Below are 26,138 nucleotides of genomic sequence, written 5' to 3'. Positions count from 1 at the left end.
ACACTCACAATGAAGGACAGGAAGAAACAAAAATAATTGGACTGACAAGTATCCAGAATGCCCGGTGGTGGGTTGTACCCCTTCCTTGTACATCTTTTTTTGTTAAACATACATTTTTATGACAAGCACCTGGATTTTTATATGGGCTTCCACGTGCAACAGTCTATTTTAGACAAGAGAGAGCAGTAGAATTCAGTGGCAGCTGACCTCACTGAACTTAACGCAGAAAATTCTGTTAATTGTACAGATCATTGCATTGTTTTTCTGAAGAGGACATCTAGTGGGAGAAATGGCTGCTATTGACGTAAATGAATAAGAGCCTCAAAAAATGGAACAGATGATGCTTAGATGCTAAAATTATTCCACATCTTCTTTCTCTGTGACAGAAGTGGAAAAAATAGAAGTACCTCTTAGATAAAGCAACAAGTGTCTCACTGAAGTGATCCTCTGGTTCGCCATCTGTACCAGAAGGAAGCAGGAAAATTCTATAATCAGAACAGCAAATTAAGATCAAGAACTTTACTTCAATAGCCTCAGAGTCCTCTTTAAGACTGCTTAGGGGCCATTGAACAGAAGCAGACAGCTTGAAGAGCTTGTGGAAATGCAGAGAGGTAGGAATCAAGGGTTTGTTTGGGGCACTTCACATCCAGGCGTGGAAGTGGCTAAGAAATCAGGCGATCTCAAAATACTAGGAAGCAGGAATATACTGAGATGACCAATAGTGGTTCCTGATGGTGCTGACTGCCGTGATCTACATGAAGTGGATTAGTGCATTGCATTCAGTTCCAATTTTTATAGATATCCATGGTACAGAAGAACCTTTGTTAACCATCTCCTTTGAGAGGAATGAGCAACAGGCACTAGACTTTTTTTTTTTCTTCTTAAAAAAATATTTAGACATACTAAGGGAGCTTTCATGGCTGTTACCTGTGTTGTAGCTAGTACATATATAGACAGCAAACGTCAGCCTATTCAGCCTTTCATGATCAAAGAATAATTTGGAATTTAATTTAGTCTGTGGTGTCTGCAGGCACAACTTCCTTTGACCTCAGGTCAAGAGAGTTACTGTCATTCCACTCATTTCCTTCCTGTGTTTCTTCCTTTGTTGCCTGAAGGACCCCCTTTAGGAGCATTACTGATAGGACAGCAGTGCAAGGCAGTCTTGACAGCATGTGTGTTCAGCTCAACTGCTTAAAAATTCACAAGCAAACCAAGAGGTACCACAAATTTTGAAAAGTTTTCTTGGATGACCAGAGCCTAACCTCTGCCAGACTCCTGCTAGTTTTAGCACACTTCCACCACATTGGCTCTTTTGTCTCAGAAGTGCTTCATGGTGAAGCAGTTTCACAGAAGTGGAATGCTATGGTCTAATTCCAACCCTAGTTATGTAGCTTACTGCAGTATTTAAAGTAAGGCTGGAATGATGCTATCAAAATTAACTGTAAGCAAGGTAAGAATACAGCCTTATGTTTAGATGCTGATCATTTAACTGATAATACAGAATACTTTTTTTATAGTTTCTCATCCAAAGAACAACTATTCCTCAAGAACACCATGTAGCTCAGTGCTGTCTTCAATGACCTCACATGCAACAACTGGCAAGCAAAATGCGCACACCCGGAAGTCCTCTAGTAATGCCAAGAACTTTGATAATAAACCAGCCAGCGCTAAAGTACAAAGTCATCTTTCTTCCAATCCTACAGAATCTTCTTCCCAAGGAATCCCAACAAATAAGCAGGTAAGAAACCAGTTATGAACTAAACTAAATTATCTCAAGAACTTCAGAAACATATGCAGCATTGAAAGTTGTTAATACAAAACCAAATACTGGTTTGCAGTCCATATATTTAATTAATAATTTTTGAAAATATGCAAGTATATGTTTTCCAGCTTCATTTTCAAGGCAGTGTGAACATACAAGGTAGAAATACCAAAAATGCCATACCAGTAAAGATGGGTGTCTGGTGTTCAGAAGTGACTAGTGGCAGCTAATAAGACTGAAAAAAGAAAAGCTGTCCATAATAGGTGATTGCCCTACATGCTACAATGGAGCAAATGATCAGTTGATGTGCTGTTGAAGCATGAGTATATCCTGTCAGGTTTAAAAGTATATTATTTCAGAAGCTGTATAATACAGCTTCTAGTATTGTGGTGTATTGGTAGCTACTTCATTATAAGAGCACCTTAGAATGTCCTTGTACTGTTGTGCTTAGGGAAAGCTGCCAACTGAAATTGGTCTGAATTTTGTCCAGATAGGGATTTTAGGCTCACATAGGTGCCTGGAGAGAAATGTAGGAGTGTTACATAATGTCAGTGCAGGTATGGAATCAGCTGTCCTGGCAGTCATGCAAATAAAGCAATTCAGCCAGTTACTGATAAGGATCAAAGCTTCCTCTGAGCAAGATATCACATTGGACATCTCTTCCATCATGTGGATTCTTAACTTGACTTTAATTTACATGTGAATTTCTCTTCTTCCTGCAGTCTTACTGTAGTATTTACTCAGTACTTTACTAGGAAAGGTATTTTCATGATTTTGGAAAAAACCCATCAGTATCAAGTTCTTCAGTGCTTCTTAACTGCTGCTGTTGAGATGCTTAGTATTTCATCCCCTTTTCTGTATTCTCTTGAATCATGGCAGATTTTAATTTGGCATCAGCGGTGAACCTACCATCTATATTTCCAGGCTACTCAGATGTAGCATGTTACTCATAGTTCAGTTTTCAAGTGTTATTTGCTCCGGCAACAATCAAAACTGTATAGTGTTTTCCCTATCCTAGTTACATTGAAAATTTTATTCTGCAATTTTTGTTAATTCTGATTGCTGTATTTCTTGTCTTGTTGGAAGGATTCAGATAACCTAACATCTATCCAATTTCTTTCTGGGTAGAATGGGCCTCCTAGTCAGAGACGAAGATTCAACCCACAGCACCAAAACGTCCGGCTCAATGGATCTCTTAAGTCACAAGGTGCCAGTAATGAGGCAGATCAAAATAATGTGAAGAGTGGTTCCAGGTCTGAACACAGAAGACAGCAGCATAACAGCTTCAGATCTAAAAATAAAGGAGCTATGAAAAATCAAGAGCAGTCCACGACTACAAGGACCGCAGAGAATCCGACACATTCAGAAAAGACCCGACGAAAGCATCATACGCCAGACACTGCAGACCACAGGCCTTTCCAAGGCGGTGTTGGCAGAGCGTCGCAATGCAACTTATGTCCCGCAAGGATGGAGGTCACTGCCGATGCCACTGTTCTTTCAGTGCCAGCTGTGACTTTGGTGGCTTAAAATGTCACGGTGACAGCGGGCAGAGAAATTTAATCTCTTCATTTTAGTTTCTTGCTCGAGATGCTTGTTGGTGAAAGAAAATAAGTCAGAACATAGTCATTTTAAATCTGTTGCTGCTTAAAACTTGTTGGTATCTTTATTACGTACTAATTATCAAAATTAATTCATACTTTCAAGGCTTTTCCCAATATGTTCACAGTTACTTTGTCATGACAGTACAGAATCCTACCAAAGCAGCATTTACTACTTAGAAAAGTGAAATCTAGACTGGAAAAATAAATGGATAATTAAATTCATAATAGCAAAAACCTGTTGTAGATATGTGGTTATACCAGTCAACATTATTGTTTTTTAGAGCAGTCTGTGTTAGAAGGATCCCGGGAAGTCTGTATGCTGTGGTCTGCAATGAAATCAGATAATCTTGTAGAATTTTTCAGCAAATCTCTATACATCTCTTTCTTTCTGAGCGTGTATACACGTACATGCATGCACACTGTATACACAGAGAGTATTGTTATATACAAGAACATTTGAAAAAGCCGTACATTTGATTTTAGCTTATTATTCCATAATCTGAGATCTTTAAATTCAAGTATAAATTGTATTAAATGTATTACATATTGGTATTTTTCATTGACAAACTATTTTTATGAGGCTGAGGAGAAATGCTCATTTCTTAAGTTTGGAATGTATATAGTCATGGCTATTCAGATGCACAGCCCTATTCTCCATCCTTATCAGCCACTTTTCTATGACTAGTTGGATTTATTTTTTTGCATATGAAAAGTTGCAGGTGTTCTAGACTTGAATCCAAATTATTTTTCTATATTGTTGCTGTAGGAACCATCTGTCCATAATGAGAGCTATGACTAATAAATTTGTTACAGCAACGTGCAGCAGAATGTGGAGGTACATATTTGAGCAGATACTACATCATTCTGAGTTTTCTATTAAAATAAAAATCTTACTTAGTCTTAATGTTCTGATTCTGTATTTCAGAAAATCTGTTTCTTCCAAAAAATTAAAATCTTCTTTCTAAAATATTCTGGTGTTTGCTGCTTTGCAGTGCCTAGCCTTTGTGATCTTACTCAAATTGTATTTGCTTAATTCAGCTGGTATCAACGGAATGCTTTCAGCTGAGTTTGGATTGGACTAGACTTTTGCTTTTAGCTAGATTCTAATGCCACAAGTGCATGGAACAGAGCCTTCCCATGAGAGCCGCCTCCATCCTGGACATGCTTCTAAGTTATTATTTAACAAAGTAAGGTGTCAGAATCCAGAATCAAGTGAACTAGTGGCCTAAGTGTCTGAATCAGAAAGGTATAAAAGGTCAGTAAGAGTAGGATAAATTAATATCTTTAAAAGTTTATTCCTAAGTCATTGTTTGCTATTGCTTTTTACCAATTTTCTCTGCCTAGTTTCTGCTAGCTGACTGCACACTTCCTTAGTACTGACTGGTTTACGTTTTCCTCTGTGGCCCTTGAAAAATAATCTCAAAGTGTAGAGTGAGGTGCATTCCTTATGGGTGACTTTGATTATTTTTATTTCTCTTGATATCTGTATACAGTTTTCCACATGTGAATATTGGTAAAACCTGACTTTAAAAGGCAGATAACTCATCTTCATCTGGAAGAGTGGTGAAAGAAAAACAAACATGCATAGGTGAACACTGGCTTTCTTAGCATTGCAAGCACTGCTTCTATGCTAGATTATCTATCATGCTTTTAAACTGAGTATTTTGAGTAAATGGGACTGAAATTCCAGAATCTGTGTTGTGCACACCCATCAGCTAGGTAGCTTTTTCAAAATTTATCTGCTGCCTTATGGTTTGACCTGTAACCTCACTGTAAGAGATGTAATTATAATTTCCATGCAGATATTGCACAGGAATCTTATTATATTGTCCTTACATAATTTGTGAAATATATATATGTCTCTTCTTGTAACCTCTCCTAAAAAAAGAAAATCTAACTTAACTCTAATGACTTTTACTCCTTCTTTATAGCTTCTCCACTTGACAGGATTATTGAAAGTTATTTTATTCCATAAATCAGCTTCTCACAAGTAGGCTTCTGCAAATAAATAAAATCTGTAATGCCAGTCATAACTCAGCACTAACCTTGGGCTCATCAGTACCAGCTAACCTTTGATGTATGGAGGCTAAGTTGTGACAGACCCAGGACTAACAGGTGAGAGACAGTATTTTGCTTCAGACTGTGATGCAAACACAGTTTCTTTGATGAGGGATATAAGCGTGGATTTGGTTGGGCTGGTTCTGGAAACACTGCAGTCTCAGCACACCGAGCATGCCTGTGCTCTGAAGTGTAGCTGTGGTCAGAATGGTATCTCTTAATCTTTCACTTCTTGTGTCTATGTATGCTTGGAATTATATCTGCCAGTTTCTCAAAGTGTTTTACTGTTCAAAATACTTGTAAAGTAATTCTTGGGCCTATCTTCAACAGAATTTTTTTTATCTTGTAATTACAGAGCTAGCTATGTGTGATACTCCTTTTAAGGTAAGGGATTCAGGGAGGGAATTAAGGGCAGGACAAGGCTTGACTTCTAGGCCAGACATCTTTTTTTAAAAAAACACCCTAAATTTGCAAAGCAAATACAGCTGTTTGGCATCACTCAGACACAAACACAGAATTCCCGCTGCACTTTGTACACTCTTTCAAAAGTGGAAACACACCTTAAAGGGCAGTATTTTAAAGCAAGTTGGATCTGTTTGTCTTCTGTGTAAAATTAAACTCAGAGTAAGGGCAGAGCTCGGCAAAATAAAGGACCAAATACAAAGCTGTAAAACTAAAAAGAGAAGGTAACTTAACACAGCCAGACTATTTGGAAAACTTACATTATTTAGGCATGTTTGGAATAAAAGGTTTGAAAAAAAAAATAAAAAATCACTTGCTGTGTTTGAAAACGTCACCCTGAAAGAGAAACTAATAATTCTGAAAGGGAAATGTTGATCTTGTAGCACCTTCCTGGACCCTGTTGTTGTAGGGAACACCTGGTCTGAGCTTGTACAAAGGGCAGTTCTTAGTGTCTGTTTCCCCAGGTAGTGACTGGGCACTGTCAAGATTTTATAAATCAGCCACATCCTTCCTGTTCATAACTTGTGACTACAGCAGAGGCACCATGGCATCCAGAGGTCTCAAATTCCAGTGCCACTGCCAGTTACCTATGCAAGGATATAGAAAATTGCCAGAAATTTGAGACAATACAGCTATTTTATTATGGCAAACTACTAAAACTGTAGTAAAATGTTAATGTATGTTGTACCAGAGACTAGAATGAGTGAAAAATATATATAGAAGAAAGGGGCAACTTTGAAAAGGACCAAATCCTTGATGCAAACATAACCCCATGAATTTGCAAAGTAATTTTCAGCCAAGAGTGATCAATTCTGGTATAACAGCCAGATTATTTTGCCAGGAAGAATGTAAGAAGAGAGATCCACAAAGCTCAGAAACCAGCAAAGGTCTTAATATCAGCATTACCTTGTTTCTACTGCTTAACATCTAATAAAAGCTGTTGCCCAAAATGAATCTAGATTTTTGTGGGGCTTTATTACCACAGAGTATTTACAGAGTTTTACTCTTAACCACACTTTGACTCTGTTGCTGCAGCTAAGGGACAGACAGCTTTAATCCCAAGTTTTTGATGGCACAACTGACCTCCTGGTTTTATCAGGTGAGAATTTGTCCTTCATGGATTGGGAATAACTAAGTAGATGAAATCTGCTTACTTCTGGGCAATGTTAGTATTTCTTTTTAGCCATAGTAAGATTTGAACTACACTGTTTATTATCTAAGCAATTTAATGTAAGCTGCTTTAGAAGAGTACTTTTCTGCTCTGGAAGAGCTGGTAGGAAAAATAACTGGAACAGTGAAAGAAAAAAAGAGGTATCTTTGGTACTTCCATGGCTCTTCAGCTAAAAACAAGCCTAATTAAAAGTCTCCCTGAGGATCAGTGGCAACATGTGCCTATCATATGAAATCCTGTTTGCTTGCTTACATCAAGTACAAATGAGTTCTCTATACTCTGAAGCATACAGATAGAATTACATCTATTTGAATCACATCTTGGTGATAATAGGCCCTCCGAATCACAAGCCCATGTGTAATCACAGAGGAGTAATTTTCTAGAAATTTAACTTGGAACCGTATTTTTCTTGTTTCCTTAACCCATGTGATGCCATATCACTGATGGTTTGGAAAGACAGTAGTGGAAAGGGAGAACTAAACAACTGGAAAAGTGACAGCATTTGTGAGAAAAAATTTAACGCATCAAACTACAGTGGTGATACATATGTCAGTCTTTAGAGTGCAGCTGTTAGATACTAGTAATCACTAGATTACTACATTGGAGTAACTTTCTGAGCATGCTCTCATCTATGATGAATGATAATTTTGCAAAGATTGAAAGTAAACCACTGTCACACCACTTGACAATGCATCTGATCCCAGTTATAAAATTGTAGTTTACCTTTAGTAGTTTCCCCAGACTATCCGATATGTAAGTACAGTGTATCACAGTTCATCAGTGCAAATGCAGTACTAGCTCGTACTTTGTTCATTGAGTTAAGACAAATTAAATGTTAAGAAAACTGCACACTTTCAAGAAACTTGGGAACATAGTGTTTTGAGAAAGTTTCAACCTGTAGGAAACTCAGACTTGCAGAATTTCTGCTCTGTGTTCCAGGCCTCAAAAAACACAGCCAGGTTAAGGGATGACTTGTCCTTGGACTGGCAAGTTTCATTTGTTTTCAGCTATTGGCCTCCCAGAGAGAAGATTAAATTCTATTTTACTTCCACATTTTAAAAGGCTTTAGGTAGATAAGGGCAAAGCTATTTTTATAGTGAAAGTCCCCATGAAGGTTAATGCTATTCAGCTATCACAAAACTTTAATATCAGTCCATCAGTTGAGAGAAACTTAGCAAGATTCACAGGTATAAAAAAACCACGCTGAAAGTGCCTACTCAGATAAGATAAAAGGCCATGTTTGCACCTCATCCAATTAAATAAAATCAAGTTCCTCAAAAAATAATCTTGCTCTACCTCCCCACCACAGCCACTTCCTGGTTTCATCTACTGAAATTCAAGTGAGTTCTTTTTTGGGTTTGTTTTTTTTTTCTTTTAACCAAAAGCCAGTATGTCTAGGACAAAGAGAAGACTCATTAAAGCCACTGTAATGCAAATGACACGAATGTTACTCGAAAAATACCTGTACTACCAGAATAATTAAACACTGAGCAAGTGCAAACTCAGAAACTCTTGTAGGATTATTCTCAAAGCTTTTTTTTCTTGTACATATGCAAAACTCCATACTTTTTGTGAGCTTAGTGCCAGTTGAACTCAGGAATTTTAAGAATTCTGGCACTGTGATAGGCCTTCTCAACGTTTAGGGCCAGCCATATTTACTATGCTGGAAAAGCAAAAGCAGTAGCAAAACCAACAAAGAAACCCAGCACCCAACTGTAAGCAAACATGGGCACAAACAAAGCCACGTTTCATTCACTGATTTAAACTAAAAGGGCTTTTTAAAATCAGGGAGCCAAATTTGACTTTCCTCTGCTCTTAGAGGAAACCAGCAGCTCTTCACTTTAGTATCATTACTCAAAATTTACACTGGTAAAAGGTGGTCTCTTGGATCCTGCTCTGGGGGAAGGAGGGGTTCTTTGATCTTTCTTCAAACCTGGCCTCCTCTGTGGACGCTACTTTGCGGCACAGAAGTTGAGGTGGTCCCCTCCTCATGTGAAAGGGCCTGCAGAAGGACCCGGGAAGGCCAGCTGTAGCTCTACACCCCACAGTGGTGCGATGCAAAATGCCAAGGCTGCACAGGCTGCCTGCAGCAGCCTCACCCCCAAGGCAGATCACAGTACGTTAGGAAAGTAGTACCCATAGGTCTCAGGTCTAGGGAACAAATTGCCTTGATGCTCCCTAGAGGCATGCTTCTTCCCTTCCTCTATTTCTGAATTTTCTCACTGTGTACAAGCAAAGGCGATCCCTTTCGTTGCTGTTAATAACAAAATGGTGACTTACCCTCACCAGAAGTACCAGTAAGTGCATGCAACTTCTGGAATCTTTGCAGTACTGGCTATGTGGCAAACTTGTATCTAATGAAAGCTACTTATTGTTACCTATTTTTCCTCACTTTAAAGATACAAATTAAGGAAATGAACTCTAGTTAGTGTTAACTGTAGTTAAAGTTGATAAAGAGGTCGTCTTTTATGCTGTGCAAGTACACCCTTTAAAAAGGTCAGTTGTACTAGTACAGCCTGAAAAAAATACAAATGTGAGATACTGAAACATTAGACTGCACATGCTGTGTCTGAGGGGTTTTCAATCCATTTTTCTTCCTCCCTTCCCAGCAGCTAAAAAATACTTAGAAATAAAGCAGAAAACACACTTCCGTGCTCACTTAAAACAATTTAACCCTACGCTTTCCACAAACTTTTTCATAATAGTTTTCTATTAAATCTTTGAATAAATGACCACATGAGATGATGATCTCTTCTTGGATCAGATGATGCAAAGCTATACAGTCTATCAGGCTGAGCCAAACATTATCCATCCACTTCATCATGCTTAATACTCTCTGCTAATACAGCTGGTTCTTTCTCGTTTAGTATCATAGAAGTAGTAGGAATTTGAACAGCAGCACTGTCCTCTTCACTTGTTCTACTGGATACAGAAGAAGATGGCTGAGATGGTGCCACAAGAAAAAGAGGAGTTCGCTTCAGCTTTACTACACGGTTGCTTACGGGCTTCCTAGACACTGCGATCTTGAAGGTCATTTGACATCGTGTCCCACTGTCAGCGCACTGCCTTCCACAGGGCGCCTGGGAGTTGCTGGGCACCGATGTGCATGTTGTGGATACAGTTTCAGAAGCTACTTTGTGCAGCATCAGACTTTCACTATTGGGTCGTTTAAGAGCGACTGCAGAATGTGAAGCGTTGCAAGCAGCTACCTTTAATGAAGCTGAATTCTTGACTTTGATATGGGTACTTGTTGAGGGACCTGAGAATCTAATTGGCTTGGGACCTGCTTTACATGGTAAATAGTCTTCCTCTTCAGTAAAGTCAATTAAGCGTCTGTAAAACAAAGAACTTCAATTAAAGAAGCAAACTATGTACATAAATTACTCTTTTTATAACGTTATTACAAAACAGACAATTTGTGACAGCCATCCACAAATCTGAAGTTTTTTCAATTTTTGCTTGTTTCAATATCATTTACGGTTTTCAACTGTTCATCACTGCTATCAGGCTTGCCTTTCTATGAATGGTACCATCAATCTGTTCTACCTGCGTAAGTAATATTACACATTAAAAATTGTAAGAGATCTGGTGCGCAAACTGTTAAGTGAAAAATCAGTGAGAAAGAAGGGTGGAGGAGTTACAGAAAGAAAATACTGAAATGTGACAGATTCTATCAGATATAAAATCCACTAAATACTAGTCTGACGTAGTTTAAGTTATCTACACAAATATAAGACCCAACTGCACATAAACAGAAAACAGAGTTCCACACTATGTAATTTGAGAAAAAAAAGGAGATATTGTTTCTTTCTCCCTCCCCCATTTCTTTTCAATATAAATTATTATGGATAATCTTTCAAGAGAAAATGTTAAAAAAAAAAAAAAAGAACCTATGTAAGAAAGTCTGTGGAGTCTCATGGCAACTCTAATTAGTACAAGGAGACAGCATTTTAAAAGTATTATACAAATGCTATTTCTCAGTGTTGGCAAAGAAAAATGAACAGACATCTAGAAGATTTTAATTCCTCAAGGAAATAATAAATGATGCCATAGAAATCCAGGTCACACTACAACAGCTGAACAGGACATTATAAAACCTGAAACCCAACAAAACAAAAGGTAGACCAGGCCAGGTCAGAGGGATGAACAGTAAATACAAATGAAAATCATTTTTGGAGAGATGAGGAAGGGGGGAAAAAGAACACGAGGACAAAATTAAACTCAGAGAATATTAACAATGCTTTTAAAAATATATCAAAAGAAAAGCTGTCAAACTGTGGCTCTGTTGCTGGCTCCTATGTGGAGTAAAGCTACTAAAACCTGGTAGTAGGAGAAAGAACATGTATGAATCAGATGGTATCTAGATTTTGAGCTGACAAAGAAAAGCTGTAGCTTTAACTGACCTGATTGTCAGGAATGAAGAAACATTTAGCTGGCAGGTCAGTACTGTAAACAGGCTTTGAACTGTGAGAGCTACTAAAGAACAGCTTAAAAGATACACTGGAAGAGCACTGATATTCTTCAGGGTACTTGCATTTTGGATTTTAAAAGATCTGTGAAATGCCACAGGGATTCATACCAAAAGAATAAACAATATCTGAGAGTAATATTTCTTATTATTGCTCTTATAAAACTGGTATATCATGACCCTGTTCAAACAGAAAGCCTGCAAATAACCTAGATGAGTCCAGGGAGGTTTTCCTCAGAGCCGTAAGGGTAGAACATATTCTCAATGTCTGCACATCCAAGATTAAAAGAGCCACCAAAACAAAAAGGAAAGCTTAAACTTTCAAAGATTTGGTGCTTTAACATTAGCAATGAAATATAGGTAAAATACAATCAGTAACTAGGCTTGTTTACAATATTTCAAGACAGTATATGGTCTCACCAGGGTCACTGCAGTACATCAGGAGTTTTAGCTGAAACCCGAACATAGCTTTCTTGAGGGTGCGGAAGAATAAAGAAGACAAATCAAAGCAGAGATATGGGAGATAAAACAGCAAGTGGTAGTAGAGGAGCATTCAGGAATATATGTAAGCTGTTCGACAATCCAGGGATCAAATGATCACAGTCTTTCCTATTTGAGCTATGAAAAGCAAAGAATGCAGTGTCCAAAAAAAATAAAAAGAGGGGAGGATGAGGAGATAGGAGTTTTTGGTTGGATCGTTGTGATGGTGTGGCTCTGCAGCTGCTGCTGAAATGACAGTGTGGCCAGGGACAAGGAAGCTCAGCAGGATCCTCATCTATCTAGCAGCAAAGTGGCTGTAGGGTGGCTCAGATCAACTGTGTAGCTGCACCTGCAAAGGCTGCTTTTAGATAATGTATTGAAAATGGAGGTGTAGTCAAAAGTATTACCATAAAACTGCAAAGAAGAAATTCTAGAAATTCCTTCTAAAAAGAAGGCATCTCACATATGTGAAAGTCAGTTAAACTTTTAAAGTTTTCAGTTAAATTTCTTTTTTAGCAGTCCATTTAACTAACAATGCTCTCTACTTTTTGAAATTACTCCTTCCCACTCTAAAATGATGTTTTAAAGGCCAAAGAAGTAGAATAGAATGGAGAAGACTTTCAGCGGCCTAAAAAAGGTAATTTGTTTCAGCAAGTTCAGTTCTTCAATTAAGCTCTCTGATTATAAAACATTTTCTAAAAATGTAAATAGAAAAAACAGAAAATGCAACATTCATAGGTATTCAAAGAACCTGAAATTATAAAAAAAAAAAAAAGATTGTGCTGTATTTCTGCTTTATTTAAAGCCGCCTATGCAAATCAACATACCTTTTGTGAACTGGAGGCATATGATGCAAACTGCCTTTCAAAGGGCGTTCTTCAAGAGTCCAACATTCAATCAGCTCCTGAGGCACTCTCCAGTAGCTGACACCTGTATTTCAAAGGGACACTGTATTGATGAGCTGAGAGAACATAGTGAATATTATGTGTATATACACCTGACTAAATGAACACGTGTATTTTATTATGTAGAATTTCAGCTTTGAAATGCTGCTGGCATGAACACTGCTTACAGCCAACGTGCTTCTAGGGCTCCCACCAGAGCGCCCAACGCTAGCAGGCTATCACCCCTTGCATGTGGTGGCTCTCCTGTCACCTTGTTGGAACATCCTTAAGACGTCTTCTTTTTTCCCCAAGTAGCCACTACTACGGGATATTTTACAACATGTTACTGAATGAATGAATGAAAATCTATGTAGTTCTTATTATAGTTAATTGGCAAATATTTTTCTTATTTTTCTGTAAAAAAAAGAAGTGCTACTGAAATAAAAGAAAAAAAATTAATACTCTACCTCTCCCTTCCCAGGCTTCGAAAGCATCCATCATCTTTTTCAACTCAGCTACTGAGTAATAGCTCCAGATGTATTGGACATTATTTCCAGCTTCTCTAGAAATATTGTTTTAAAGGTAACAGTTATGTGGTAAATCTAGCCAAGTCCTTAAAAGTATAACACTGCTGAAATGTATTATTCTTTTTACGAAATCCTAACTATAAGGACTTAATACTAAATGTTTGGTAAAGTAGAAAGGAAAATGTTACTTACATTTTATTTTCATTTGTACAGGAGGTTCTAAATAGCCATCCTCCTATGATTTTCATGCCTATGAACATCTATGGCTAAAAATGGCTATTCATGAAAGAATAGATGTTCATAAAAGAATAATTACAGAATTAATGGTGTAAAATCTATTCTTCTAAATCTCAATCATTTATTCAAAGGGAAAACACAGTAGGAGGACAGATACCTGATACTATGTGTCCAAATACTCTGGAATCAATATTAATGGTCTCAGCCTAAATTTAGGAAAACATGCATCTTAATTATAAAGATGATGAAGCATCAAAAGCTCTATCTTAATCATGTTTCAAAAAGTACACAGTGGAGTACACTTCTGACACTGTACTGTGAGACTGAAAGACAAATTGCTTCCAGACACTCAAAAGTACAGGTCTACCAATAACTTATATTACTGTCATAAAAATACACTGATAGTGTAGTAGAGATTTGCATGTTCTTTAAAGAATTAAAGCCATTTCCTTTCATCTTCAGTTCTTTTTGGTGTTAAATACTTCTTTCAGCTGTCTTAGAAGACTGCAAAATACAGTTGCATGAATCACAACCACCTTTGTGAATATTTCTGGAACTTTTTCTGGATTCACTGTACTTAGTGTAAATATCATCCTAGATTAGAAAGTAATTTTAAATGGTTGAGACATTTTTAAAATAGCAAGTAAAATATAATGAGAACTTATAGCAACTGCACACTAGCCACCTTTTGTGAACTCTCAAATTCTTGTACTCCATGCTTAGTTTTTATCTTTTTGTTTGTTTAATGTGACCATTGTATTCGCCAGCTGTTTTCGAAGCTGGAAAGAATCTGTTTCCTTCCACAGATTTATAGTACAATAATGCTGTATTATGCTACATATAATAATATTTAGGTATTACTATAAGATGTGAGTGTTCATTCTCACTTCATTGTACTTTCATGTGTTTGACAGTCATCTTACCTTTTGTAAATGCTTTTACTATGAATTTTCATTCCTAGCTCCTTATTAATTGCATCAGTCCCATCAGCTCTTGTGGCATACACACCAATAATTTTGCTTTCACAGCTTGCTCCAGAAGTGTTGAGATAGTGCAGGACCCAAACTGTAGGCTTGGTACAAACTAAATCATAAGAATTGCAGAAATCTAATAAAGCCTGGAAAAAACATAAACCAAAAAATACAGAATGTTAAAAAGAATACAGTATTTTTAGTTGAATAAGCTTTCATATTTAAGTTTTCTTAACTGCACTGGTGAGCTCTTTTAAGTAAATCAAGGATGTAGTTTATCTAGAATAATGTGTGCAGTATTTCTTACCTGATGTTAACAGAATATTGTAAAACTAACAAATTCAGAGAAAGGCAACAGAAACATTTAAAGGCATGGGTAATCCCTAATACAAAGAGAAACTAAAAGGTCTGGAAATGTTTTATGCTTTTCAAAACGAAATGAGTAAGGGAGAATGTGAAATATATGGAACAATACCTTACTAAGAGAACATAGATGACTGTCAGGACTAACACTGCCAGACCTAGTAATATGAGTTAATTTCCACTCGGTTAGTTAGATTTAGCTTTTAAGTTACAATACTCTAAAATAGGATTTAAAATAATATATTAATTTTCTTTTCTCCTTTCTTGTTCTAAAAAAAATGACAAAGTACATTTTGTCTTTTGCATTTTAGGATGAATGTGTAAAACTGAAAAAAAACCCCAAACAGCTTGAAGGGATCAAATCTAATCTCAAGTAAAATTAGAAGCCAAATAGGGAACTAAACAACGTCATTCCTACTATGCAAGCTTTACAGCAGACTTGCATGTAAAACAGAGTCAAATTTAGACTGTTGCTGTATTGCAATGATGGGGAAAGCTCATGTCCTTAACTACTATGACTGCATTATCAGCTCTAGGATTTCTTAACCTAGAACTCTGAATTTACTGGTGATTTAAAACAGTGATTAAAAAGTGCTAACTCACATATACTACAGTTTTAGTATCTGATGCTAATGAATGGTATTGACTAGAGAGTACATCTTTAAAAATGTAAGAAATGTCAAGACCTTTTTAAGCTCTATATTTGACCTTAAAGAATATGTCTCCATTTCATTGGCCAAATGGTCAGACAGACTGTATGGATAAGGGATGCCAAAATAATCTGCTTCCTCCTGCAGTGCAATTCGAATTCGTTCATCTCCAGGAATCTGAACTTCTCCATGAAGATAATCCAAAAGATATTTAAACAGGCTTCCATCTCGATCAATTAGACATGCTCCTAAAAACATAAATAAAATTATTTAAAATATCTCTTCCATCAAGCGAAGACAGACTTGTCACATTCTATCAAGTAAAGCCTTTATATAAAACTTCTGTACTAGTTTTGCTTACTTAGGAAGAGCAAGTATACTGTCTCTATTCTTTTAAAACTACTATTTTGTTTCCCTGGAATATCTGTTATTTGAAGATAAATTTCTTAGTGCAGTAAACATGTCTTTGGAATTTCAGTGAAATCACTGATCTGCAGAGGACCATGCCAACATACAACCTCAGCTGTACTGCACTCCATTTAAAATGCAAAAATCTAATTCTAGATGCATTTCTAATTCTAACTGCAGATACATCTTTTCTCGCTATTGCAGAGATTTTTCAATTTTGGATCTAGGCAATTTAAGAGTTAGAAGTAGCATCAGCTCCAGTACACCTCTAGTCTAACGTTCCCTAAATATTGCTCAAGTTTTACAGTATTTTTTTGTTTCTTTTTCTCTCCTTTGCCTGCTGGACTCAAGATCACTATGGAAACTAACCAAACTATACAGAGCTGTATACAATAGGCTGTTCACTGCAACTGAAACATGGTAGCAAATCCCTGCCCATAAAAATGTTAAACGTTTCAGAAATTTTAAACAGTCAAAAGTGTACAACAAGGTATTACTATTCTCCATCCATCATATCTTTAAACTGGACATACTTTGGCAGGATTTCCAAGTCACAAACAAGTGTGAAATTTGACCCATGAATAGTTTTATTCAAACTTTCATATCAAGCCATGGTGGGGAAAATGCAATCTTTACTGGGTAATGAAGTATTCTGAAACAAAGATTAGACCCAGATCTCCTTGTGTAATGAACAGAGAGAGTGAGATGTCTCTGGAGAATATAGGGGTTTATAAACAGCATCCAAGTTAAATGCCAAATACTCTGCCAACTTCAATTTTATTTATTTTCATATTCATACTGAAGAAGTACATTCCAAAGCCACAGCTTGGACTGGGACAAGGCATGGGTAAGCACTGTACAAACGTGTTTGCAAACATGAGTAGTCTTGTGGAATTCAGATTAATTACTCGTAAGTATAAAGTCATGCATGCATAACTGTTTTATGTCCTGGAATTAAAGAAGCCAACTGATTCTCAGCAGATGGGAAAAAGGGAGATACTATAAAATGCATAAATATATATAAAAGCATGTGTTTACCACAGAGCTCCCTGATCAGAATGTCATATTTACAGCTTGAACATACTTACCTGACTGATCCACTTTTAGAGGAAAGCGTCCACTAAACATAGAAGCTAACATTGAATCCTTAAAGCGGCATAAAGACTCACGCCTGGCTGTGTATAAACATCCTCGCACATTAAGTCGTAGAATACCCTGGACATCTTCAATCTTGCCCTCTTCCATTGCATTTGCAAATGATGGTGTTAATTATGAGCTATTCAAACCTGAAACGAATACAGACAAAAGTAAATCTAATGCCAGTTAAGACTGGACATATACACAAGACCGAAGCATTAGTTCAGCTCTTACATGGTTGTTACACAATACTGTAAGCTTTGAAAACAGTTCTGGAGACGTTCTAGTGCAAGTAACCAAATATTCTACACCTTTACTATAAAAAAAATATGGCATTTTACTTTGCTACGAAACACAGAGGTGAGCAGAATTACACAGTCAGTATGTGTGTGCAGAGCACTGGAAGACCGTTCTGGGAAATCTTGCTTTGAGTATAGTTCACAGCACTAAAAATGCAGTAATTTTGTACTAATAACAACTTGCTTCTATAAAATCTGATCTTTAATTAGGGCTGCTTTAACTAGCTGTTGAAGCTGTCACATCATTAATGCCACATTGCCAATAAATACTCTTACTTATGCCTGCCTTGAGCTCCCTGGAGGAAGGGGTCCTGTCTGGGCAGGAAAAATTGGCGCAAGCAGCAGAAGAAAATCTTCAAAACGTGGGGGTTTTTAGGTTTGGGTTTGGTTTTTTTTAGAGCACGCCCTTAGAGGGTTACCAACACCCACTCGGCATCTTTCGCCCAGGCACCTGCTCTTGTTTCACCAAAATTAACTGATGAACTGGCAGCCTCCGGGGGAGCCAGCTGGACAGCCGCCCCCACAGCCGGCCGGGCCTTCTCTCCCTCCCTCCCTCCCTCCCTCCCTCTCTTTCGTGGGGCCCCGCTCCGCCAAACACGGGGGAAGCCCGCCCCCACCCCTCCGGTAGCCAGCCGGGGAAGGCGGCTCAGCTCCCCGCCCGGGGCCGCCCGCGGGCAGGGGGTCCCGCCGCGGGGCGGGGGCGGCCGCCGTCCCGCGTTACCTGCGCCGCCGCCTCCCGCGGCAGAGCCGCCACACGCCGGGCCTGGAGCGGGCAGGGCCGCCTGCGGGGCCGCCTCGGCTCCGCAAAATGGCGGCCGGGCGGCAGGAAGGGCCGCGCCGGGCCCGGCCGGGGCCGAGGGGGGAGAAGAGAGGGGCAGCCCGTGTGGCATCGCCGTCCCCGGGGCACCGAGGGCCGGCTGGGCTTCCCTGCCGGCCGGTATGGCGGGTCAGCCGGGTGTAGGGGCCCCCACGGCTCTGCTGCCTCTGCCTCCCCCGCTTTGCCCGGAGGGGGTCCCTCAGGCATGGCTTTGGTGTCTGCATCCTCTGCAGTGAGGATGACCCACGTAACCTCGGCTACTCTGTAAGGCAGAAACCTTTTCTGATAATCTTTTTTTTTTTTTTTTTTTTTTTTTTTTTTAAATTACAAGTAAGCGTTCACTCAAAGTGGGTTTGATTCAAATGCTTTTTCTGTAGGCTCAATAATATCATAGCTTGAGCTATTCTTCTAACCTGCAGCACTCCTGTTGTACTTCGTGGTGGCCTCAGAGCCTTTCTGGTCAGCCCAGGCCAGGGCAGCGGCAGCAGCCCAAGGTGGAAGTCTGAGCGATGGGCTCTCGTTTCTCCTGCAGCTGCACATCCGGAGTTGCAGCACTGAGACAGGTGATTTCACAAGAGTGATGTGGTGCTGGTGTGTGCTCTGAGCCTGAAGATGGAAAGGTCTGCTTTGGTTAAAATGGGAGGCAAAGGTAGAAAAACCTAGCCTCAGGTCAGCTGGTGTTTTCTGGCATACTCTGATGTGACTGCTTGTCCTCTGAGCAGGCCAACTCACTAGCTTGTGTGTCAGCAGTAGTCTGTTTAGTTCTAGCTAATATATATGAATGCAAGCATCATAGCTTTTAACTTGCTCTCCTATTGCTTGCCTGTGAAATATAGTTTTTTTTCTGCTTCATACTTACATGCATTTTTCAGAGCAAACTATTAATGCATTAAAATAGCATGGATGAATGCAGGCAAGGTGCTTCACCCTCGTATAGCCATTTCACAGACTTGCAGAAACAGCATCCTGTTCCGTATGTCTGACATAGAGTTGCTTGTTCATCAAAACGCACGCATAAACAATGGAAAGGTAAAGAAATTAGATTCTCATTGTGCTTTTGTCTCAGACTCGTTATGAAAAGTTTCCATACACATGAAAAATGGTTGTAAGACAAAGCTGTATTTTCTAAAAAAAAGTTTGTTACATTATGTCTAGTTCCCACTTAACTTTTGTAAGCAAATAAAGAATTTCTTTTTTGCCATAACCTAGAGTAAGAACTTATCCCTGTGGATACAACTACCAAATAACTGGTAGTTGTGTGCAAAAGTTAACAGGGCCAAACTCTAGATTTCTGCAAACTTTCTGGAAGGTATGAGCTGCTTATGTGTTTAGAAAATATAGTAAGAGATAACTACATCCCAAATGTTAACTATATTTTACTTGCTGTCTGAAGTCCAGTAAAAATCCAGTTACTTAACTGTACACTGCACATACAAGAAATGTGCCTATATTGTATTTAAATAGGTTGTCTGTATTTACCTAACAAATTAACTCCATTATATCTACAATTCCTATTGATTTTCATCTTGTATCATCGTGGGTTTTTTACTCATAATTTCCTTTTGAAAGTGTTTTGTTACCATATTTAAGGTATTTAAATCTTCAACTGCACGTTCACTTGCTAAAGGGTCAAATCAAAGGATGTGTAACCAATAATCACAGAGCAGCTACAGTTCCAACTGTGTAGCTTACTATATTCTGGTCTGTTACGACATTTGATTTTGAGAATACTTATATATTCATAGGCTACTGTGTCTTCAGTTAATATTTAGGACCACAGACTTGTGATTCACACTTCCCTTCAGTCAAGTGAAGGACATTAAAGGAAAGAGCCATCTAAATCATATTGCATCTGGTCCTAGTAGGGAGATAATAAATTCTCTTTGAAATTGTCTAACACTGAGCGATCACTTACTACTTAGAACTCCCTTCTTTTTATCTTAATGCCAATCTGCATTAGAATGGCAGTGAAAGCTACAATAAATACTTCACCTGTTTCATTTTTCTTAGCAACTAAGCATGCTATGGTTGCCGCGAAGAGAGGAAATGGCATGCCAAGCACCATGGCTCTTGTGCTCTCTGAACAGTTCACGGCTAAGAATGTACCCAGAAGCCAGGTCTTTAATGCTTAATAGCTAATTAAATAAGCACACAAGTTACAATGCGCCACTGAACGCAATACAGACTGATAATTCCATGGATATTGGACTTCCTATAAAATAAGTGAAAATTAGTATAATAGAATATTTTAGTGAAATAATGTTGTCTGGTTTAACTATATCTTTATTAAGGATATAATGTGTGTTGTCCCTTACTCACTGGGAATAGTTCATACATAGCAATTGCAACTTGCAATGTGTCCACTGTTGTCAGATGTTACAATATAACTTCCAGACTTTCTCACTCTAAAACATTCGCTTAATGAAGCTGCAGCTTTCCATGCTTGTTTTCTCCTTTAAGCTGGCTTGATTTTGCTTCAAAAGTCTGAACAATGTTACTTCATGTATTTCTGCATTGGGAGACCAGAACAACATACATAGTTTCAGTCAATAGATGTACACACACACAGAAACAAACAAACAATGCAATAGGTTTTGGACCTCAGATTTAAGCATGTGAAATATCTTTACTATTCAAGCTTAGTACAGTGTGTACTTGGTATAGAAGCATGCAATGTAGCCAACCTGCACAAGCAAACTGCCTTTTGAGCTGCATGTTCATGGGAAATGAACACAGGGAGGTTTTTGTTTTTTCCCTAGTTGCCAAAGGAAGTCAGGCTTACATGCTCATCCTCTGTATATTTGTGTTTCAGTTGACTAATTTAGTCAAATTTGACAGAGGGGAAGAGGCATTGCAAAATGAATTTTCATTAAGCTTGTGCAAGAAAGGGTGTGATTAGAGGAAGATGTGTTCTTAATACTGTAATTTTAGCTCAGGTCTTGTTGGACATCAGAGAATCCACAGAGCAAGAAGCTGCTCTACGTAATCTACCCACCAGAAGTGCTTTAGTCATAGCTCACACTTTACTAGACCCTACAGCATTCATTTCTCAACCGAGGTTCTTCTCAGCAATGGATTTGCAGGTATCTAGTAAGACACAGACTCGATAAGACACTTCCCACATGGTTAGAGCTTTTACAACAGGTCTGCCTCTGTCTTTCCCTCACTCCCTCTCATTTCTATTCAGTTTAAAGACCAGTCATAGGATCCTGAAAACCAGAAAAGAATTCTGCTCTTAATATATATTTAAGATATATAGGCTGTGAAACTTGGCGGTGCTTTAAGCTCTTCCCCGCTTTGAGCACCTGGCAATTAACTGGAGATTTTTACATGTGAAATGTTAGAGTGTGGGAGTTCCTCAGCAGAGCGTAAAGGAAAGTATGACCACAGGTGGAAATACAATACTTCATGTTTTGTTTTAAATTTATTGCCCACAGTAGTGACATAAACATTAAATGGAAGCAAATTGGTGATTGCCCCTTCAGGACTTGGCACTGTTGTAAAACTGGGGGAAATGAAACTCATGATTGGATCTGGAGGAAAAAACACTGCCTGCTGGAAAGGATAAGGAGGTAAGTTTTATTTGATTGGTTTTCTATTTTTAAAGTTATGTAAGGTCATTTGCTCTTTTATTTGGCCAGACTTTTACAGTGGCTACAGTCGCTTCCAAGTTGCCTTGTAAGGGGAAATGTACCAAAGGTATATAATGTGTGCTGGATCAAATCTGTATTTTAAGGGGATAGCATAGAAGCTTAGGGTTTTGCAGGTTTGGGGCCACACTGAGAAACTGTGCCATATATCATACAGAAATTAAGAAAAGGTAGAAAAGAGACTCTCCAGATGCTGTTTGCAGCAGATTATGAAAATAGGTTCATAATGATATATTTTCGAATAATGCCACTGATACTTACTGTGCGTTTCCTTTGATTTACCTTATAGCATGTTGTAATGTTAGCACAGGGAAAGGTAAGATTTTTGTGATGATGACTCCATTACGGAACCTGATGCTGTTTTTTATTTCAACCTTCCACATACCTGTAAATCTTCAAGCAAATTAAAACATTAACTCTTAAGGTTTTCACAAAACTGTTTCCAATAGAATTACTGATTCCTGGACCAAATTTAGGAACTAATGTCCACCTGAACTAATGGTAGGACTGAGCACATGTAGCCAGTGAAAGAGAATGTATGTGAAAGGAGGGTTAAAGAGCAAGGGATTTGGGGCTCAGACAAGAATTTGGGGAAAAGCATTTTATTAGACTAAAATACTTCCTTGCAATTTCCAGTCCTAATATTACATATACCAAACCAAAAGTGGGCTTGCTCAAATTCTGACATCGGAGACTCCTACCCTTACAAGTCAGTAGGTATGCAGGCAGCATGCATGCTTGCTATAATCTATTGGTTTCTAAATTTATCATTTTTGTTTTCATAACTATCTTGATGACTGTCTATTAATTGTTCTTTCATCTATTACTAAGATCAGCCAAAAAGAAATTTAAGTTTCCACTGAGAAGAAATTACATGGATTTCCCATTTTAACCTGAAGGAACTTTTTGAACATAAAGCCAAATACCTCAAACTCTTCCTAAAAATCTCTGGCAGCCAGGTGGAATAACTGCAGTTCTCTAATCCCTTCCTCACAGTGTACTGGGATTGATGCTAAGTGTTTATACAATTGATATTTATTTTTTAATTTTAGCATTATTAATGGTCGGTATTTCAAATGGTTTTGCAAAGACATGTAGTTGGAAAAGTTAACATGCATCCCACTCCTTTTTAAAACACCCAGGAATGTCACTGAAGAACTGGAACTGTGGATTTAAGGTTAATGACTTAAGCACATGCCATGTATGAAAAGAAATGCATGTGACCCTATGTAAGAGTACCTGTGAACTACTTCAACATGGTTGATTTTGCACATAGGTGACAAAGGGCTACGGTGCCTTTCTAGTTTTATCAACAGAGCATCAAAAGAGATACAGCCGTGGGTGCTGGTTGTGGTATAAATCCAGCTGCAGGTGTGGGACAGGTCTGTATCCAACTGTTACGGCCTGGATGCTCATTTTACCTTTGAATTATGAAGCACAGGGTGTCACTGATTCTCAGGCAAGTGTGCCATCGTTTCTTGCTTTCCTGTAGGGCTCTACTCGGAGGCCATCCGGCGCTTTAGTTCTGGCGAACCCTCCGAGCTCTGTCAGCCGCGGGCGCGGGGCCGTCCGCCGGCTGAGGCCGCGCTCTCCCTCTCGCCCGACGCCCCGCCGGGGCCCGCCCGCCCTCGCGCCGCTCCCGGAGGCGCGTGCTGGAGGCGCGCGAGCGGCTGGGCCCCAGGGCTGCCCCGCAACGGCCGTTTGGCGGCGCCCGGGGCGAGGCGGGAGCGGGCGCGCGCGGCCGCTGGCTGTGAGGGCCGGGCAGACCGGCGGGGCGCTCTCCCTCCGCTCGCCGGACGGTCTCTCTCGCCGTGTGTCTACATTTATAGCCCTTACAGGGCGGTTTATTTAAATGCTTCGATTTAAAATTTGTCCCGTGAAAGCAAAAGCTGGTCAGATCATACTGTGAAGTGATAGAACCTTGGGTTTCTTCCCTTTTAAGTGTAAGCTTGGATAGATAACTTGAGGGAACAGACAAGATAAAAAAATCTGTGATCCTATTAGTCTTCATGTTTATTAGTTAAATATTTTGCCACTCTGTGATAATGTGACTCAAGTCTCAAGGAACAATTCATTAACCTCTTTGAATTAATTGAACAAAGGTGAAGACTGTAGAAATTTTCTCAACTTTAGAGATAACAGTTCCTGATACGAGGTAATGAAAATTAATTTTAAAAGTGTGAGAAAGCTCATGTATTATTTAGACATTCCTCTTGACAATGTACAGGTTCATTTTGATGATGGATAAACGAGTAACTGCTAAACCATCTACCATTTTCACCTCCGATGCTGTTAAAGGACATATGAAGAAGAAAGATGGAACATCACATGCTGCAAAATGGAATGCTGCCTTAGCATCTAAAATCAGAACTAAATTAATAAGTAAGTCCTGTTAAAATAAACCCGAAGCTGTTTACTGTACTTAAAATGTATGACTTCCAAAGTAATTGTATTTAACATGATTTGCTGAATTGCTGCCTGTTAAAAATATTAATGTGATATGTTGAGAATTTTAGGAGAGTCTGAAAGTTAAAACACATGACTGTAAGTTGTTTATTTATCTAATTCTCTGAGTATTTTCAGTGCTTGCTCTTTGGCATGCCAGTGTTTTTTAAGACTATACTCAAGTGCATTTCTAATAACCATGTCCACGTCCATTTGGGGCATCTAAAAACTGAGGTACCAAAATGAGTAAGATCAATGAGCTTTTACAATACAGTTGCCATAGTAAAATACCTAGTATTCCCATTTGCAAAATGGGATTTATATAAAACTCTTCATTGAGTCGTTCACTGTATCAAAGAAAACTGCAAATACTAATCTGCTGATTTAATCACTTGCCAGAAGGTACTTTGTTTTCCAGGTAAGTCAGGATTAAATTCAAATATAGGTTTGTCATGGTAGATGGTTGGGTTTTGTTTCTGGCTTTGACAACACCGCTATGGAACATCTCGGATCCTCTTCTGCGAAAGGTAGGGAAACCATAAACGTAGCGTAACACTGCTATTTCAGAGCTCTCTAATTCAAGCAGCGTGGTTAAGTGAATGTTGACTTCTGCTTCTCTTTCTGTGATCGGTGTGGAAAGAATTTTTGTTGTTTGCGTGTATTTATATATTTTTGTTGATTTTTGTATATATATATTTGAACTTACTGTGGCTTTATGTCAAAAATACTAATTTTCAGTAACAAATAAACAGTATAGATAAATAATACTAATGTCCTTTAGAAATCTCCACACTGCAGTAATAGCAGTAATTCACTAAGCTGAATAGTAGTTTCAAAACATAATATTTGGATTAACAAGATTCCACTATTGTTGCTTGTTTCCCAAAGCAAAGAAATAAGGCCTTGCAAATTTTGGATTACAAATCACAAATAATAGTATAAGACAACAAAGAGACATAGTTGGAGCAGATTTCAAGCTAACCTTGCTCCTTTTTGTACTACAAAAGAGTATGATCAGACTTGTCTCTACCTTGAGTTCAAGTTAACTCTGTATATGCTATCAATGTGAAGCAAGAAAAAGTTGTCTTGGTAAGATGCAGTCTTACTGGAAAAAAAAAAGTTCCTAAAAAAGATTCTGTAACAGATATGAGTAAGCAGGTTTTCATTGGGACAGTGGAAGGTATATTTCTAATTTAAAGCTTTTTTCTTTCTGTTGCCAAACTCACATTTATGCTCAAACTGTTTGAACTTTTTAATTTGTAAAATACGTATTTTTATGCCTGTGAAACTATCCATTTTTAAATGCTTTCTTTTTAAAATAACCTTATTTTTAAAAATACAGACCAGAGCAGAATCTATGCATGAAATAAACTTGAAGCTGACAGAGTAGTCATCAGAATGACAGCTAACAGAAATAGTTTTATATTAGAAAATGTTAGGCTTTGCTATGTTCCACCAAAACCTACAAATAAAAATGTTGTTATACAGTGATAGTTCATGAAGAGGGGGCCTGGAACTGAAGCTGTTGAAAATAATATGATTTTGTTTCCTTTAGATAACTCATCTATGTTTAAAGTATCTTTAAAACAAAATAACAAAGCATTAGCTGTGGCTTTGAGTGTGGAGAAAGAAAATTCTCGGAAGCTGAAGAGTGAGAAGATTTTTCTTCAGAAGGAAGTAGAAAAGATTCAGCTTCATAATATCTTGCTTCGTCAAAAGCTAAACTGTTTGGTATGCTGCAAATAATA

At 38.3% G+C, this 26,138-nt stretch overlaps 3 protein-coding genes and 1 long non-coding RNA gene across 11 annotated transcripts in view; 2 read left to right on the top strand and 2 right to left on the bottom strand.

Moving 5' to 3' along the window:
- SPATS2L (spermatogenesis associated serine rich 2 like) overlaps nt 1-4,331 on the top strand; it is a 155,111-nt gene extending 150,780 nt beyond the window's left edge. For all 3 annotated transcript variants that reach the window (XM_074829521.1, XM_074829522.1, XM_074829523.1), the window contains 2 exons: nt 1,518-1,738; nt 2,891-4,331. In XM_074829521.1, coding sequence (XP_074685622.1) covers nt 1,518-1,738; nt 2,891-3,289 — 620 coding nt within the window. In that variant the 3' untranslated portion in view covers nt 3,290-4,331. The remainder of the gene's footprint in view (nt 1-1,517; nt 1,739-2,890) is intronic.
- A 5,376-nt stretch (nt 4,332-9,707) lies between these two features.
- On the bottom strand, nt 9,708-18,822 carry KCTD18 (potassium channel tetramerization domain containing 18). 2 transcript variants are annotated; one of them, XM_074829525.1, is made up of 7 exons: nt 18,709-18,822; nt 17,131-17,328; nt 15,671-15,882; nt 14,574-14,767; nt 13,354-13,448; nt 12,830-12,932; nt 9,708-10,387 (listed from the first exon to the last, which is right to left on the bottom strand). In XM_074829525.1, exons 2-7 carry the CDS (start codon nt 17,285-17,287, stop codon nt 9,859-9,861), a joined length of 1,290 nt encoding a protein of 429 aa, XP_074685626.1. In that variant the 5' UTR covers nt 17,288-17,328; nt 18,709-18,822; the 3' UTR covers nt 9,708-9,858. The 2 variants fall into 2 exon arrangements, with proteins under 2 accessions (XP_074685626.1, XP_074685625.1); XM_074829524.1 differs by lacking the exon at nt 18,709-18,822 and adding an exon at nt 18,200-18,304.
- The window catches only part of SGO2 (shugoshin 2), a 16,908-nt gene continuing 9,491 nt past the window's right edge, over nt 18,722-26,138 (top strand). The window contains exons 1-4 of one of the 2 annotated variants that reach the window (XM_074829519.1): nt 18,722-18,858; nt 21,733-21,867; nt 24,173-24,327; nt 25,946-26,121. In XM_074829519.1, the coding sequence (XP_074685620.1) occupies nt 24,183-24,327; nt 25,946-26,121 (321 nt within the window). In that variant the 5' untranslated portion in view covers nt 18,722-18,858; nt 21,733-21,867; nt 24,173-24,182. The remainder of the gene's footprint in view (nt 18,859-21,732; nt 21,868-24,172; nt 24,328-25,945; nt 26,122-26,138) is intronic. The other variant, XM_074829520.1, reaches the window with a different exon arrangement.
- Nucleotides 20,569-26,138, bottom strand: part of LOC141925386 (uncharacterized) — a 20,815-nt gene continuing 15,245 nt past the window's right edge. For all 4 annotated transcript variants that reach the window (XR_012623853.1, XR_012623855.1, XR_012623852.1 and 1 more), the window contains 2 exons: nt 22,228-22,338; nt 20,569-20,804 (listed from right to left, as the gene is read on the bottom strand). This is a non-coding gene — a long non-coding RNA (uncharacterized LOC141925386). The remainder of the gene's footprint in view (nt 20,805-22,227; nt 22,339-26,138) is intronic.

The sequence above is a fragment of the Strix aluco genome, chromosome 6, assembly GCF_031877795.1.
Source record: "Strix aluco isolate bStrAlu1 chromosome 6, bStrAlu1.hap1, whole genome shotgun sequence".
Classification (NCBI taxonomy): Eukaryota; Metazoa; Chordata; class Aves; order Strigiformes; family Strigidae; genus Strix; species Strix aluco.
This window is presented reverse-complemented; position numbering and strand designations above follow the sequence as displayed.